At 48.5% G+C, this 16,793-nt stretch overlaps 1 protein-coding gene across 1 annotated transcript; it reads left to right on the top strand.

The window, feature by feature from the left end:
- The first annotated feature begins 1,420 nt into the window (after window positions 1–1,420).
- LOC115637648 (transmembrane protein 244-like) lies at window positions 1,421–15,080 on the top strand. The gene is made up of 6 exons (XM_030539119.1): window positions 1,421–3,030; window positions 5,102–5,187; window positions 6,916–6,989; window positions 7,412–7,537; window positions 14,245–14,289; window positions 14,574–15,080. The coding sequence occupies exons 1-6, from the start codon at window positions 2,995–2,997 to the stop codon at window positions 14,663–14,665; spliced, it is 459 nt and encodes a 152-aa protein (XP_030394979.1). The 5' UTR covers window positions 1,421–2,994; the 3' UTR covers window positions 14,666–15,080.
- The last annotated feature ends 1,713 nt before the right edge of the window (window positions 15,081–16,793 follow it).

A 16,793-nucleotide genomic window follows, 5' to 3' on the forward strand; every position in this document is an offset into this window, starting at 1 on the left:
GCTCTGACACTGCTAAAGTCTTCTAGTATGTGTACTATCTGCAGAGAGAAGGAATTTCACTTGGCTATACAACAGTCTTAGTCACTTTCTGTCCTCAGCTGTGGTGTACCATTGTTGTGCACTGTAAAAGGCCTGGTCGTGTCCTGAGCACGCCCTTGTGGTCAGGGATGGCTCTGCAGCACTCTATTCAGTTTCCCTTTTGCTCCACACCATCCAAAAGGTATGACAAAATTCCCCTGCTGGGGATTTTACTTTAAGTTCAAAATAAAGTGTCTTCCTGCCGGCCTTGCCTTCTCAAGCTGTCACTCAAGTGCCTCACTCTCCTTGAGATGGGTTAGAATCAAACAGACCTTTGATTCCTTGCAGTAGCCAGTTTTCTCCCTGTAGCCGCTTCCCCAGGCCAGCTACAGCTTCATAGGTATCCATCCTAGCTGGTACTCCAAGCCCTGGCTAGCTGCAGAGTTACTGTCTCCCTCACAGGCCTCTCCACCATATATCCCTAGGCCTGGCCTGAGTTGGTCACATGACCAAAGTCACTTTCCCACCTGGGGAGTGAGTGGGTCTTGTCCCACGTGGGGCTGGAGCCCATCTCCCCTTAAGGGGCCAGGCACCCTGACATGCACAGTCAAACAGCTGCTGCATTTCCCCCCCAGCTGTAGTGGAAGAAACAATCCCTGTGTAAAATATGTGGCATCTATAGAGTGCTTTGGGATCTCAGGCTTACAGACAGCAGTAAACGGTGTTATTATTCTGAGAGCACCTGTGCTAGAGTCTTCAGATTTTGCAATAAAATCCCAGTTCACCGATCATTTTTTATCATTTCTTTGGCTACAAAAGGCTGGTTCATTAACCGTTGTAAGTCAGCAGAGGGCCATTGAAGTTGATGGAGTAAAATAAAGTCAATACAGCTATGCTGATTTACACCAGCAGAGGATCTGGCCCTAATTTTTCTGTGGACAAGACACATTGGGCCAAAAACTGCCTGATGTAATTGCCTTGACTCCAAACACCTGTGTATACTTGGGAGGTGTTCAGTTTTTTCACTCCAGTTCCCCATAGCAGACCATGCCAGCCCAGGCCACTTCTACTTTCTTCCTGTAATATCTTATCAGACCCAGCTGCACCAGCTGTCATTTGCAATAACTTTCCCTGACACGGGTGACATTCTGATGTGTTTTCTTGCTGTGGCAGTTTTCTGAGTGTTAAAAAACTGACGGGTCCATTTTGATAACAAATCTTGTTCACGTGCTAATAAGACACATCCTTTCTTCCTCACTTCTAAGTCCTGGAGCTACGTGCTTCCAGGGCCGCCCAGAGGATTCAGGGGGCCTGGGGCAAAGCAATTTCGGGGGCCCCTTCCATAAGAAAAAGTTGCAATCCTGTAGAATACTATATTCTCGTGGGGCCCCCTGCAGGGCCCAAGGCCTGGTGCAAATTGCCCCACTTGCCCCCCCCCCCCCGGGGCAGCCCTGCGTGCTTCACTGGCTACAAAGCTATGGCTGCAACCATCTGTATGTCTCAGTTTTTCTTGTCTTCTGAGGCACTATGAACAAATTAAGAGATGATCAAAGTGAAGACCTAACAGCATCAATGAGAGCAGGACACAGCAGGGCCAGGCAGGATCTCACATCCATGCCTCAGTCAATGCCTGCAAACCCCTTTGCTAGTATAGATCTGTCCCCCCTCTCAGCAGCTCTGCCAATGCATCTGCACCAAAACTACCACTTTTGCTGTCTTACCCCCACCACATAACTCAGCCAGCCACCTGCACCTTTGTTCAGACCTATATCACTCCCCTCTGCTCCCATCCAGAGCTAACTGGCTCTGCCACAGAGCCTTCTGCTGCAGCTCCCTGTTAAAACACTGTCCAGGCAAGCAGGTGCTGCCCCAACTGCCCCAGCCCCCCAACTCCTCCCTCTAATGCTGGGACTATCAACCACTATCCCATTCTCCAAAAAAAAACAAAAACAAAAACAAAGCCTGAATTTGGCTTAAATTCACAGCTGTTGGGTCTCCTTCCTGGGCAGCACTCTTCCTGGCCTGGATTTACCCTGAACCCCCTCGGACGGGGCTTCTCTCATTGCCCAGTAGTTTAGCCAATCCAGGAGAAAAGTTCCCCCACTTTGCTAAAGTGCCCAGCTGTCTCCTCATGCTCGGTAGTCCCAGCAGCTCACTCTCCTTTATCGCTTGGCCACATTTCCTGCCCCAGCCTGTTTTTGTACCTCCCAGAGTGGGGTTAGAGGGGCTGCCTGACTTTCCTTGCTCTGCACCTTGTAAAGTCACTTACACCATTAAATGTAAAATGTGTCAATCCTTATCTGGTGGTGGGTTACCCCATTTTACACTGGTGTAAATGATCACAGTTGGGAGATCCAGTAACACCAGACTCGGTGAAGTTAGGGAGCCCCGTGACCTGTCACTCTCTGTGCTAGTCTATAACCCTACCACCCCCAGACTTTCCTGACACTAGCATCCCTCAAAAACACGGGGCCTGATCCTGCCAGCGCTGCATGTGTGGCACTGCCACTGGAGCCAGTGGGAGTCCAGCGTGAAGTCAATGGGGGCGTCATGCCTAGAGACCTGGCAGGATCACCACGAGAATTTTGTATCCTCAGCGATCACTACACTAGTGAGTAAAGAAGGGGCTTGAAATACATCAGGTACAAATCCATCCTCTTCCACATGGACCAGGAGATTCTGGTGTCTTTAAAAATAGAATTAGCAGTGAATTGGGGTGCTGGTGTTAGACCCTGGAAACTGATGTCCTGTAATTATGCCAGGACTGGGCACAGCCTGAGCAGCGGCTGGCTTCTTTCTCTTCATTGGCTCCTCTCCCTGCCTGTCTGATCTTTGCCTCTAGCAGGCGTTGCAGCGTCGTCTCACTTTCCCTGCCACAGAAGCCCAGGCTACCTCTCCTAGAGCATCTCAGCAAGAGAGATCCCCAGTTTATACGTCCTGGAGCCTGGCCTGTGCTGTTATGAAACTTCCCTACGCATGGCCTTCCACAGCGGCAGTGTGCCAGGCATCAAGGTAAAGCCCATAGGAACTGCTGCCCTGCTTTGGGGGGCACGGCAAAGCCCAGCAGTGTTGGCTGCTGCAGGGTTTATGGGTCAGCAGTGGCATCTGGGCCTGATCAGATTGCAGGATCATGTGACTTGGATTCTGCTGTAAGTAGTAAAGGCAAAAGACGGGGGCGGGGGAGAGCCGGGGTGGTGGGAGAATTTGCTGCTTCAGAAAACAAAAGCTGGGCCTCCCAAAGGTGCTCAAGCCCAAGGCTTTTCCAGCCCTACTGGTGAGCTGCTTGGGGCAGATGGGAGAGCAGCCAGCAGCAGGAGTGGGTTAATTAAAGGCAAAGTTTCATTAACATAAAAGGCAGCCAGTGAAATTGTTTCAAGCAGCATAATTCACACTGGAGCTAATTCTGGGATGGAAGCAGGAATCATCTCTCCCTGGTGCTCCGGATAACCCCTTTCCTCACCCCATAGATCCAAAAGGAGATAGGGGGCAGGGGCAGAGAAACTGACTATGCGCGTAAAATTCCCAGCTACAGGAAACAGGTGTCAGGAGCCTCCCTTGGATGCGTTTCCCAGCCAGACACCTGACGTGCCCCCACCTGTCTTTCTCCTCCCCAGACTGGGTGCTTCCGATAACTGGTCAAGGCACAGGTGCTTGGGCCCTCTGAAGCGCTAACCCAAGATCAATAAACATTCATACTGAACTATCCAACAGTGCACTTTGCAACTTGCTCTCGGCTCTTTGGCCCTGCCCTCCATTGGGCGCTCTCTGGCCCTGTGTTTGTCCCATTACCCTCTGCACGGCTGCTGGGATGGGATTGTCTTAGTAGCAGTTGGATACATTCTCCACCATTTCCATCCCCACAAAAATATTGGGTCAAGTCAAGTGAAGAACAGATTGGGCAGGGTGCTAGAACGGAGAGAGGATGGCCTGGCATTCAGGAAGCCTGTGATCTGTCCCCTGCTCTGACACAGATTTCCTGTGTGACTTTGGGTATGTCACTTATCCCCACAATACTGATGGGAGACTGAGGCATGGAGAGGCTAACAGCCCGGCCCTGCCTCACAAAGGGGTTGTGAGAGGAACACATTAAAAATTGTGAGGTGCGCAGTAGCTGTGGTGATGGGGGCCAGAGGAATACACCTACCTTCTGAGACTACCCCTGTGCAGGGGGATGTCCCAGCTGGTGCAAAGACTCTACAGCCCTGCTCCCCATCCCCATGGTATGGGCAGAGACAGGAGGAACTAGCCATTCCTTCCGGTTGCACTGGATCTGTTGCCTCTTCTAAGGCACACAGTACAGCCATTGTGAGCCCTTTTCTGAGAACCTTTTCAGTGGAACATCCCTTCACCTCAGTGGACTGGCAGAATGTACGTCCTGCATCGTCTTCCTGAAGCAGATGTTAAAAACCAAGTCCTGTCTGTCACATGTGGACACAAACTATCCCAGGGCAATTACTGGAAGAGGAGTTGTTTTTCCCTGGTACCTACCAAAATGCTCCCTCCCGAAGTCGTGTGGTTGCTGTCGTCCTCCAACCCAGAGGTGGCTGCATTCCAGTGGTAGAGGATAGGCCCAATTTGTGAAGCCCTTGGGGATCCTTGCTAGGAGCTGCAGAAATGTAAGATTATTAACAATCCATTTGTAGTTGCATCATGCTTGCCAGGAGTAATTTCTTGTGGAATCACCCTGTCACAGGGTGGCTTTTTGTCTCCCTTGAGGCTTGTGAGTCCGCTACTGCCTTGAAATATACAAACCTGTTACTTTAGCTCAGACAGCAGAGGCTTGTGGTTTTAGATGCAGAGTTCCCAGCGTCAGTTCCTGCACATGACCCAGCCAGAGTCCCTGTGACACTTGCACAACCCCCGTGACATTTATTTAAATACCTATCATTGAGACGGCCAGCTGGATGAACGTAACAGAGCTTTTCATTTCCTAGGTGGCCCAGATCCAGTTGTTTGCAGCTGGCACAGAATTCCCAGGAAACTCTCCTCTGCTGAAGATTCTTTCTCTGTGGTGAGATGAGAATAAATGTCCCTCTCACTGCTGCATGTGCTGATCCTTGTGCTTTTCTGCTCTGATTGACAGACCATCCTCGTTCACCTGCTGTTGTGCCTGGTCACTTTCTACGCAGTCTATTACATGATTGGAAGCATCTGCTCTGGAGCTTTCAGGTGAGGCTGTTCTTTTTGAACTGAGCAGAGCAGATCTTATGCTGAGCTCATTCGAGTGAAATAAAGGGATCTGATTCGGTCAACACAGTGTTGCCTTCCTTTGATTGGACTCTTCCAAAATGTGATGGTTAGGATGTGGGAGTCCTGCTTTTCTTTTCCCAGCCAGAGCCATGTGGCTCTTGCTCAGTGGTTTGTCCCACTGCTGACCACTTATTTTATTTTCAGTTTAGTTTAGTGTTGATGAAACATACCAGGCTGCACAGCCCTGGAGCCTGGCGTTCTCTTTATCCACAGAACAAAGACAATCCAGACAGCGGCAAGGTGAGCTTCTCATTCATGTGCCTCACCCTGGTCCAGCAAGGCCATCTCTGGGTAGCTAAGGCACCTATCACCTCAAGGGCTGACAGGAGAGTTACATCTTCAAAGAACAGTTAGGCTGGGATTTTCAAGGGAATGTAAAGGAGTCAAGCATGCAGGTCCAGATGCACAAAGATATTTAGGCACTTAACTCCCAATGATTTCAATGGGAGTTAGGAGCCTAAATACCTTTGAAGACGTGGGCTTCAGCTCCCACTGAACTTCAGTAGAAGCTGGGCTCTTAATTCCTGAGTCTCTTTTGAAAATCCCAACGTAAACGATTGGCCTCTTTGCTGAGAGTATCACCAAAGGGGGCCAGTGAGCATGAACTAGAGGAGGCAGTTTGTGTGCAGCAGACACCAGCCCAGTGGAAGCTGGACAGGCTACCCCACAGACTAGGAAACCAGCTTGCAGATGGCACAGTGGGTTCCATTTAAATATCAACACTTGTCAGCCAATACTACACATGCTTCATGTTTATATCCTGTTCTGGATGAGGGGCTGTGAAGCTGCTCTGTAATAGAATCATAGAATACCTGGGTTGGAAAGGACATCAAGTCCAACCCCCTGCTCAAAGCAAGACCAATCCCCAGACAGATTTTTGTCCCAGATCCCTAAATGACCCCCTCAAGGATTGAACTCATAAACCTGGGCTTAGCAGGCCAATGCTCCAACCATTGAGTTATCCCTCACTGTATGCTGACCTGGTTATTGGCATGTTTACTCCGTGAATACATTGGCTTAGTTTAACAGGGGGAAACAAGCAGGAAGGGAAAGAATAGCAGAAGATAAGCCATTTCTAAGCAAACTCTTGAGAGTTGTTGAGGCAATGCCAAGGCTGGAAAAGACCTGGGAATGCAGAAGAACAAAAGACCTCTGGGAGGGTGAAGAAGGAACACACTTTCAAGAGAGAGGAGTTGTTTGGAGGAACCAGAGTGAGAGGCAGGCACCCAAAGGGGCGTGAAGAATTTAGGCCTGCCTAGGATACCATCAGGGGATGACAAGTCTTTGGTTCAATAGATGTGTGTAGACTGTTGTTTTAAATGTCTTTTTCTCTAAATGCTTTCTTCCTACTGAAAAACAGACAATGCTTTGGTTTAAGAAGGCTGTTGGATCACTGTATGGAATTCCACTCCAGGAGTGGGTAATAGCACAAGGCCCGACACCTGCAGGAGAGCATTCAGAGACCACAGAGGGGACAGAGATGCAGTTGGCCCTGTAACAATGGCATGCAGTAGCTCAGATCTCCCTGTGCAGTAACCCTTGGCAAATGTTGACTTTTTAGTGGGGATCTGTGTAACAGCCCTTGATCATTTTTTAATTTCCTAAAGTTTTCTCTCTCCCTCTTTTTTTTTTCTCCCCCTCTTCCAGGATGGACACATTTGATGGACTTATCCCCTTTGAATTTAACACAGAAGCATCTCACTCAAATCCCAAATATCTGGGTAAGTGGTGCAGGGCAATGAAGTCGCTTTGGAATGGATAAAACCACAGGGATCCTTCAAGGCCAAAAGCGTGTTAACATCTGACTGAGAGAGACCAGGATGTGTGAGGCTGGAGGGATGGACTCTGAGCACAGCCACTGGGAAACCAGTGAAGTGGTCCCTAGCTATTGCAAGGAGACAGCACCGTATTTCTTTGCCTTATGGGAATGGACTTTGTGTACATCCCCTGGTAGTACCTCCCATTGGAATCAGCAGAATCTGTATTCCAATAAACTGTGTCAGAACATTAACTCCAGGATAATTTTGAGGGTTTTCCTTTGCACCCCATGGGCAAGCACTCTGTACCTCCAGGGCTCCCTGTTGTGAAATGCCATCTGCCTTTACTCCAGAATAAGGGTTGTTTTCCCTTCTCATTTCTCTAGTGAATTTGCTGTCCATGGAACTGACCTACTTCACCAGTGGCCTTCTCTTTGCTGCTCTGCTGAAGCGATGGGTTTGGGACTACGCCATCACTGTCACACTCGTCCACGTGGCACTGACGTCTGTAGGTGAGTTTGAGCCAGATGGATTCCATACATGATATAATGTTTGAAAATGTGTTGAGTAACCTGGAGAAAAAAGAGCTCTTTTCATTTTGCACCCATACAAGCTCAGGCTAAGATCTTACTAGTCTTCTTCCCAAGCTAAGCAGATTCAAGCTGTCCCAGTGCTTGGATGGGAGACCTCCAAGGCACACCCAGGTGTTAGAAGAAGTGATGCTGATGATTCCATTGGTAGCACTCTTCCCTCTGAGTCAATACCAAGCCAGTGTCGTGCTATACGGGGGGAAGGGGAAGAGTGCTGCTAGAACTGCTGTCTTTTGCATGAGAGATAAAACTCAGGTCCTGACCACAACATCCCAGGGCACTTCTTGTAAGAGGTGGGTTGTTCCAGTCAAAGTAATTTAGCTAAATGAATTCTACTGTATACTTCAATTCCCAATACAGTTTCAACTGGAAGTGGGTTTTTTTCCTTCCTGTCCTTAGCTATAGTATTATAGTGCTGTGTGTTTTTACACCCCTGCTGTTTTCCACCCTAGCAATGGCTGCTGTTCAGTGGCAGGTGCGTGTTTCTGAATAGCTCCATGCCCTAGCATGGGTTTTAAGATAAATCCAGCAGGAATTTCACAGTTTCCCTATAACTGGACCTGAAACTTGCCCTGGTGATGCAGCAACTTTGATAGTTAACTGGACCATGACTTTTGCAAAATGCTTATGTGCCATTGCCAAGTCACCCACACACTTTTCTCTTGCTCTTTTAAAAGCTGCCTTCCTTCCAGTGCTGTGTATTTAAACGTACATCCTCTGATTTCTTCCTTTCCTTTCTCCTCTTCCCTGCCCTTGCCTCCCCACCCTCCTTTTGTTGTTGTTCAAAACCAAGATCTGAAGTCTGGGCTTGACCTGCTCTCTAGTAGGAGTAAACAGGGGCCAGCCACTGTTCAGAAATCTGCCTATAGCAGCTGGAGGTCGTATAGGGGCTTCAGGTGGGTTGTGGAGACCCTGGTGGCTCTGTGGCAGTTGGACACAGCAAAAGGGGCTGTCAGGTGGAATACTGAGATCCCTGAAGGTTCTGTGGCAGTTGGTGGGGCTGGTAGATGGAACTTCAGGGCTCGGTAGGGTCCCTGGCAGTTGGAGGATGGAACCTTGGGGCTCTGAAGGGTCTGTGGCAGTTGAGGATGGAACCTTGGGGCTCCGTAGGGTCCCTGGCAGTTGGGGGATGGAACCCTGGGGCTCCAAAGGGTCCCCGGCAGTTGGGGGATGGAACCCTGGGGCTCCGTAGGATCCCTGGCAGTTGGGGGATGGAACCCTGGGGCTCCAAAGGGTCCCCGGCAGTTGGGGGATGGAACCCTGGGGCTCCAAAGGGTCCCCGGCAGTTGGGGGATGGAACCCTGGGGCTCCTTAGGGTCCCCGGCAGTTGGGGGATGGAACCCTGGGGCTCCGAAGGGCCCTTGGCAGTTGGGAGATGGAACCCTGGGGCTCCGAAGGGTCCCCGGCAGTTGGGGGATGGAACCCTGGGGCTCCGTAGGATCCCTGGCAGTTGGGGGATGGAACCCTGGGGCTCTGTAGGGTCCAAGACTGTTGGAGGATGGAACTTTGGGGCCTATAGGGTCTCTGGCAGTTGGGGGACAGAATCTTGGGGCTCTGTAGGGTCCCTGTTAGTTGGCGGATAGAACCTTGGGGCTCTGTAGGGTCCCTGTCAGTTGGAGGATGGAACCTTGGGGCTCAGAAGGCCCATGGCAGTTGGAGGATGGAACCCTGAGGCTCCAAAGGGTCCCCAGCAGTTGAGAGACGGAACCTTGGGGCTCCGTAGGGTCCCTGGCAGTTGGAGGATGGAACCTGGGACTCTGTAGGGTCCCTGGCAGTTGAGGGATGGAACCTTGGGGCTCAGAAGGCCCACGGCAGTTGGAGGATGGAACCCTGAGGCTCCGAAGGGTCCCCAGCAGTTGAGAGACGGAACCTTGGGGCTCCGTAGGGTCCCTGGCAGTTGGAGGATGGAATCTTGGGGCCCTATAGGGTCCCTGGCAGTTGAGGGATGGAACCTTGGGGCTCCGTAGGGTCCCTGGCAGTTGAGGGATGGAACCTTGGGGCTCTGTAGGGTCCATGGATGGAACCTCAGAGCTCTAAAGAGTCCATGGCAGGGGGCAGATCAGAATGCACTGATGCAAACTCCCTTTCTATTCCTTTCTCCATCCCCATGCTACGCCCCACTACAACTGAACATCATAATATTTAGAAGACTAATGATCCAGCGAGACCAAAAATTGAAAACAGCTTCAAAGAAAATATGAACATTACAAAAACCAGTGCTATTGAAATGGCTTCCAAATGGGTTTGTCACTTCCATTCCCTCCTCTCCCCCGTCCTGGCCTGTGTGTGTGTTCTGTCTCATTAACTCCTGCACCATGTGGAACAGCCTCTTCCTTCCTACCCCTAGTGGCTACGATGAACGTGGGGGAAGAGGGCTTCATCTGTCTTGCAGCACAAGTTCAGCGAGGCATACGCCACCATCTGCGTCCCACTGGTGCTAATGGAGTGGAAACGGCCCCATCATTCCTCAGCAAAGGGGCTGAGAGCCTGCCACCCCCGTCCATTAGCTTCCTGGTTCTGTTTTGTAGAGAGAGACTAATTGCTTACTCACAAACAAAGCCCTTTTACCAGGTGAAAAACAGCTCCCATTTATCCATGGGGAGGCCATGCAACTTCTGATCCACATTTATTCTGCCTGCCTATTAGGGCCATTGCGTTGATCTCTGAGATGGCATGATTTATATGTTCAAGCCTTGACGTGAGTGACTGCAGCTGCTTCCGCTGCAACCGCACAGCTCCCTGTCTGTCAGAGAGGAACTTTAGTGCTCTGGGATTGAGATGGATGGACAGAGAGAGTAGGGAAGGCAAATTAATGGATGACGGATGAGTGAAGAAACACATGAGGGAAGGAATGAGGAACAGATATATGAACAGATGGATGGACTCGCAAAGAGATAGATGGCCTAGGATCAGCTGTCGCAGAACAGAACAATAGCCTATTCACTCCAGCATCCTGGTGTAGCCAATAGTGGATGTTCCAGAGGAAAGTAACGAGCCTGTCTCGCCCCTATGCATTCAGCTGCACAGACTGCACCTGACCAGTCGTGCAATACTAAACTCTAGAGGACTTCTGCTTTCACGAGGATCTGAGAGAAACAAGGTGGGTGAGGTAATACCCGCAGCTCAAATGCTGGTCTCTCAGAAGTGGGTCCAATAAAACATATGATCTTATCTCATTTCTCTAAGATCCTGGGACTAGCACAGCTCCAACAACATTGCATTCAGGAGCATCTGTAATTCCTGTCCCAGCTCCTGGTACTGTGGTGCTAGACTCATTCATAGACAAGGACGATCCTTTTTGAACTTCACTAAGCTGCTTGCCACAACAGCAGCATCCTGTGTACAGGACCTGATCCAAAGCCTGTGGACATCAATGGGAGTCCTTCCATGGACTGCAGTAGGCTTTGGCTGGCGCCACATTGCAACCTAGCATTTAGCCATTTTAAATTTGGATGGGCATTTAATATATCCCTTGTTTAGTGCCTTTAGCTTGGGAGTGCCCTTTGGTAACAGAGGGGATAGAAAGCAGCCTGACTGCCCTTCTGTGTCCCAGTCATTATTTCAAAGCCTCGGCCACATCTCCTTTTACTCCTCCCCTTCCCACTGATACACGTCTAGCCTACCTCCCTGCCCTTCTCTGGGCTTTTCCATACATGCATTTTTAGACACAACCCATCTCTGCGCAGCCAGTAACACTCTTAACACAGGGAGCTTTAATTACATTTAATGTAACTTGCTATCAGAATCTAAGTGAGGTGTTTTTAAGTGGCTTTTCCCCTTCAAGAAAACCAGCATTCAGAACATCAAAGTAACCAACCTTACTAAAAAGAGAGCATAAGCACGGACATGCCTTTCTCTTGCACCTTCCTGTAGGATCTCAAAACCCATTCATGAGTTAAACCTCCAAACTCCAGCAGCTGGAGCTAGCAGTAGTTCCTTTTTTATAAAGATTTGGGAAAACTGTCAAAGCAAAGGGAAGTGACACGTCCCACAAAAAGTCTGTAGCAAGCCTAGAGTCTGAGCCTAGGACTTATAAACTGCAGTTCAGTTCCCTACTCTACCCAGATTTCTGTGTGGCCCTGCACAACTCATTTAGTCTCTGTGGCCCAGATCCACAAAGAGGCTTAAATCTTGGTAGAAGAGAGGTAGAGGAGCATCTGTATCTCACGCATGGGGCCTGATCCAGCAGACGTGCTGCTCAGAGGGCTGCCGACTGGATCAGGTCCCATTCAAATCTGGTGGAGGAGGAGGAGGAAGTGCTATTGCCCATCTTATCACTTTTAGCCCAGTGGTTAGGGCACTCATGCAGGATGTGGGAGACCCAGGTTCAATTCCCTCCCCGTCTGAATGGGGACACAGAACTCAAACAGAGGTCTCTTACCTCAGGAGTGTGCTCTAACTACCAAGCTACAGGACCACTTCAAGGTGAGACTTCCCTCAGTCTTTCCCGTTGACGGTGGTGTGCTTTGGATAAATGCCTCAAGAGTTATTGGGCCAGAGAGAGGGAGTAAGATGATTCGATAGTCAAGGAGTTGGGACACCCATGTCGGGAGGTAGGACCCAGGCTGGTCTGTCTACTCCCAGTGACTAACTGTTTCTAAAAGGGAACGGCTTCCACAGTAGAGATGGAGGGAGCCCTTCCCATTAGAATATCCCATAGTTCAGCAGTTGGAGCACTCTCCTGCATGGAGACCCCTGTTTAAATCCTTCCTCCCCATCAGGGGAACTGAACTGGAGTCCCCCAGCTGAGTGCTCTAACCACTGGCTCCTCTTCCTCCCTGCATTTTGTGTGGCGGTGTGCAGGTGCTTAACTCATTCCCACAAGAAATGGACTGAGGCAAGGAGCTCCTGCAAGCAAAGCTAGGTGCCTAAATCCATGAGGGGGCAAGGCTGAGGCCACAACCTTCTTGTTATGACCTCCCATTGGCTAGTGTAGGCAGCTCCCTGCCTAATGTGGATCACATTGTACAGTGCCTCTCTCCCCGCATTCACTGAACAGGAAACCTGGGCAGCTAACTCAGCACTTAGCCCTCATTTTGTTCCTGTGATTTTCCAGGCACCTCAAAGTTAAGTGTTGTGATGCTCAGCATTGCAATGCCTAAGTCCCTTTGTGGCTCTGGGCCCATGTTCCACATCTGAAAAATGGGGCTAACAGTACATCACAAGGGTGCTGTGAAGATCTATGCATTAAAAGACTGTAAAGTGCTTTGAAAGCTACTGATGAAAAAGTGCTATAATCAGAGCTAGGTGATGTTACCTGCTGCTGCCTTCTGGTCCTGGAGTGAAGTCCTGGTAGAACTCCCATATACACTGCTACCGCGATATAACACGACCCAGTATAACATGAATTCAGATATGATGTGGTAAAGCAGTGCTCTGTTGGCGTGGGGCTGCGCACTCTTGGTGGATCAAAGCAGTTCGCTATAACGCGGTTTCACCTATGTGGTAAGATTTTTTGGCTCCCAAGGACAGCGTTATATGAGGTAGAGGTGTACTTCCAGTGGGACCAAGATTTCATCCCTGCATTTTAACCTCAAGACCTCTCATTATTCATGAACTTAGAAGTATAAAGAAAGATCTCTCTGTTTTGCAGGAATCAAAGTCCAAATGTCTCAGAAAGGGACGCATGCCATCAGGTTTTAGGTGCCAGAACAGATTGTTTTCAAATTTAATTAACAGAAATAAATATTAAATATTTTTAGGAAGCCAATTAAAAAAACCCCACGCATACAGTCCCCTGAACCATTATTACCTCAAACACAACAGTACCAAGACTCTGAAAGCACAAGGAAGTGAAACTGACTGCTCCACTCTAGTTTCATTGTTTAGGATGAGTCAGATTCACTCAACAAAGGGCATTTCCCCCCCTCATTTTTATATTGAAGATGTTGCAAATTAAGTGTCTTTAAATCTGATTTTAATCTAAAAGCGAGTGCCAACTCTTGTGGTTTTTGTGTGTATGTAAGTCTCACTATATGTGGTGTTTTTCTTAAAGCTCCAGCTCCTGGAGCCAGGTGTTTGAGATAGCTTCAGCTTTAATAGACACATACAAAAGTCCAGCCCCTCTGGACTGTTGAAGAGAAGCTTGAAAATGTGACCCCTAGAGGCTCTGAACTAGAAAGACATAAAAAGAACCCAGACTATTTTAAAGACTTTTTGAGTTTTTTGGGGAGGAGCTTGCCGTAATGTTTGAATGCTTGGGATTGGTAAATGCTGTCTTAAGCATGCCCTTTAAACACATGACTACATCCTCAGCAGAAATATCGCCCCCCTTTCTTGTCTATGACTCTCAACATCTTTCAGACTGAGCCACGCAACTTTCCCCACTGCCCACCCTGAGAAATCCAATTAGCCATTTAGGGATGGGTAAAAACATGACGACGTTTAAGTGACTTGTGCACCTGCAAAAAACAAAAACAAATCCCCAAACCACAAAAAGCAAACCCCAACCAACACCACATCACACATAGAAGAAATTAGTGGTAGAATCAGAAATAGGACCCAGGAGTCCTGATTCTTTAGGCCCTAGCTCTAATCACTAGCCAGCACTGTTTTATCAGATCATTGATGGTTTTAATCTCCGGAGAAAGAGGCTGTTAGCACTGACATGTCTGATCTGTCGTTTACAGTGATGGAGCAGTTCCCTTTGGTGTGGCACTGGTGGCTAGCACTCGGTAAGCATTCAGTTCATTTCCAGGTGGGCCCCCTTTATTTCCTCTTCCCAGCTGGGTAGGGGCCCGGGTAAAGGTGCCATCCCTACCACTATAACAAAGCTGAAATGCTTTGACTAGTCTAGAAGCAACCGCTTTGAGCCAACCACAAGTGATTTTTAAAACTACTGAAGCACACCACCTGCCCTCTAGCCCTGGGAGTTTGGTTTGTAAGCTAGGGATGGAGGGGGATGCAGTATCAGATGTTGGCACTGCATTTCAAATGCACTTTTGCCTATTTCTTCCAGGCAGTGGCCTCTTTATCATGATTTTCAGTGGACAACTTGTGACCCACTTCGCTTGCGCTGACTCCAGTGATCCCACTTTGGACAGCTACTGACATTCTTAAGGGATTCAGGATCAAGGTAGCTTACTTCCTAGACTTCCAAACCTGAGCATTTCATCTGAGCAGTATTTATAAGGGCTGCCGTGAGTTCAAGTAGCCGGGCTAGAAAGAAGAAATGTACAATGCTTGCAGAGGAGTAACTGTGCGACTGTGCACCACAAGCACTGAAGTGCCCTACATCCCATTTAGCCACCTCAATCGGATACAGCACGGTTTGGCATGAATAAAAGCCATTAAGCTCCTTTCATTTGAGAGAGGAAGGTCAGAGAAAAGCTCGTACTAGAGAAACATGGACCATTCCTCTGTGGGTAAGCTGAAAGGTGTTGACAGCCTGGTCAAGTTTCCCCCATGGACTGCTGTGTAGTTCTAGGCATTTGGAGTTCTGTAATTCCCTATTCCGCTGTTTAAAGTGCATGTTCAAATCCAGTCCTGTGTCTTGTATTTAATAAGCACACTGATAATTTGATTCAAGAGTGTCACCACAGCATAGAAACTGGTACTTGTATTTTAGTCGTGGTCTTGAGGGCTAAGCCTGCTGTGCCTGTCCCCTCTAAAGATCATTCCAAACGAGCAGCTGGTGCTCTAACAACGCGCTTCTATTACTCCTACCATGGGAGAAGAGGGTGCTTCTCACCATGAAGTGCACAGATAAGATGTAAATTCCTGGTAATAGCGACCAGCCTTGCAGTTTTTTTTAGTTTTAAAAAGGATCTACTGTCATGAGGTTGTCATGGTATAATTCCCCACTCTGAACCTTAGCGTCCAAAAGATGGGGTACCAGCATGAATTCCTCTAAGCTCAATTACCAGCTTAGAACTTGTAGCGCTGCCACCAACCAGGAATTCCAGTGCCTGGTACACTCTGGTCCCCCCAAAACCTTGCCCGGGGACCCCCAAGACCCAGACCCTCTGGATCTTAACACAAGGAAAGTAAACCCTTCCCCTCACCGTTGCCTCTCTCAGGCTTCCCCTCCCTGGGTTACCCTGGAAGATCACTGTGATTCAAACTCCTTGAATCTTAAAAACAGAGAGGAAAATTCACCTTCCCCTCTTCCTTCTCTCTCCCCCTCCCAGACTCTCCCTGAGAGAGAAAGTAATCCTAACACAGGGAGAAAATTAACCTCTCTCCCCCCCTCCCTCCTTTCTCCCCACCAATTCCCTGGTGGATCCAGGCCCAGTCCCCTGGGGTCTCACCAGAATAAAGAAACAATCAGGTTCTTAAACAAGAAAAGCTTTTAATTAAAGAAAGAAAAAACAATAAAAATTATCTTTGTAAATTTAAAATGGAATAGGTACAGGGTCTTTCAGTTATAGACACTGGGAATACCCTCCCAGCTTAAGTATACAAGTACAAATTAAAATCCTTTCAGCAAAATACAAATTTGAACTCCTTCCAGCCAAATACACACTTGCAAATAAAGAAAACAAACATAAGCCTAACTCGCCTTATCTACCTAGTACTCACTATTCTGAACTTATAAGAGCCTGTATCGGAGAGATTGGAGAGAAACCTGGTTGCACATCTGGTCCCTCTGAGCCCCCAGAGTGAACAACAACCAAAATCTAACAGCACACACAAAAACTTCCCTCCCTCAAGATTTGAAAGTATCCTGTCCTCTGATTGGTCCTCTGGTCAGGTGACAGCCAGGCTCACTGAACTTAACCCTTTACAGGCAAAAGATACATGAAGTACTTCTGTTCTATTAACCCTTGACTATCTGTTTATGACAGAGGTAGATTTTATATTTGCAATGCATAGGGTGATAGCGATGCTCATGGATTTTAAGGCCAGAAGGGACTGTGGTGGTCATCTAGTCTGATCTTTACAACATAGGCGACAATTTTCCAGAGTTGATTCCTGTTTGAATGAGAGCTTTTAGCCTGGTCTACACTACGGGGTTAGGTCAAATTTAGTCGCGTTAGGTCGATTTAAAAATGACTGCATCTACACAACCAACCCTGTTCCATCGACTTAAAGGGCTCTTAAAAATCAACTTCTGTACTCCTCCCCGACAAGGGGAGTAGCATAAAATCGACCTTGCTGGGTTGAATTTGGGATAGTGTAGATGCAAATCGACGGTATCAGCCTCTGGGAGTTATCCCAGAGTGCTCCACTGTGACTG

The sequence above is a fragment of the Gopherus evgoodei genome, chromosome 20 (genome assembly GCF_007399415.2).
Source record: "Gopherus evgoodei ecotype Sinaloan lineage chromosome 20, rGopEvg1_v1.p, whole genome shotgun sequence".
Classification (NCBI taxonomy): domain Eukaryota; kingdom Metazoa; phylum Chordata; order Testudines; family Testudinidae; genus Gopherus; species Gopherus evgoodei.

Excerpts from the sequence above, each read along its gene's own strand:
- LOC115637648 (XM_030539119.1), top strand. The coding sequence starts at position 2,995 with ATGGCCTTCCACAGCGGCAGTGTGCCAGGCATCAAG. Across the intron at positions 3,031-5,101 it reads GCAGTGTGCCAGGCATCAAG|ACCATCCTCGTTCACCTGCT; the intron begins GTAAAGCCCATA and ends TCTGATTGACAG. Across the intron at positions 5,188-6,915 it reads ATCTGCTCTGGAGCTTTCAG|GATGGACACATTTGATGGAC; the intron begins GTGAGGCTGTTC and ends CCCCTCTTCCAG.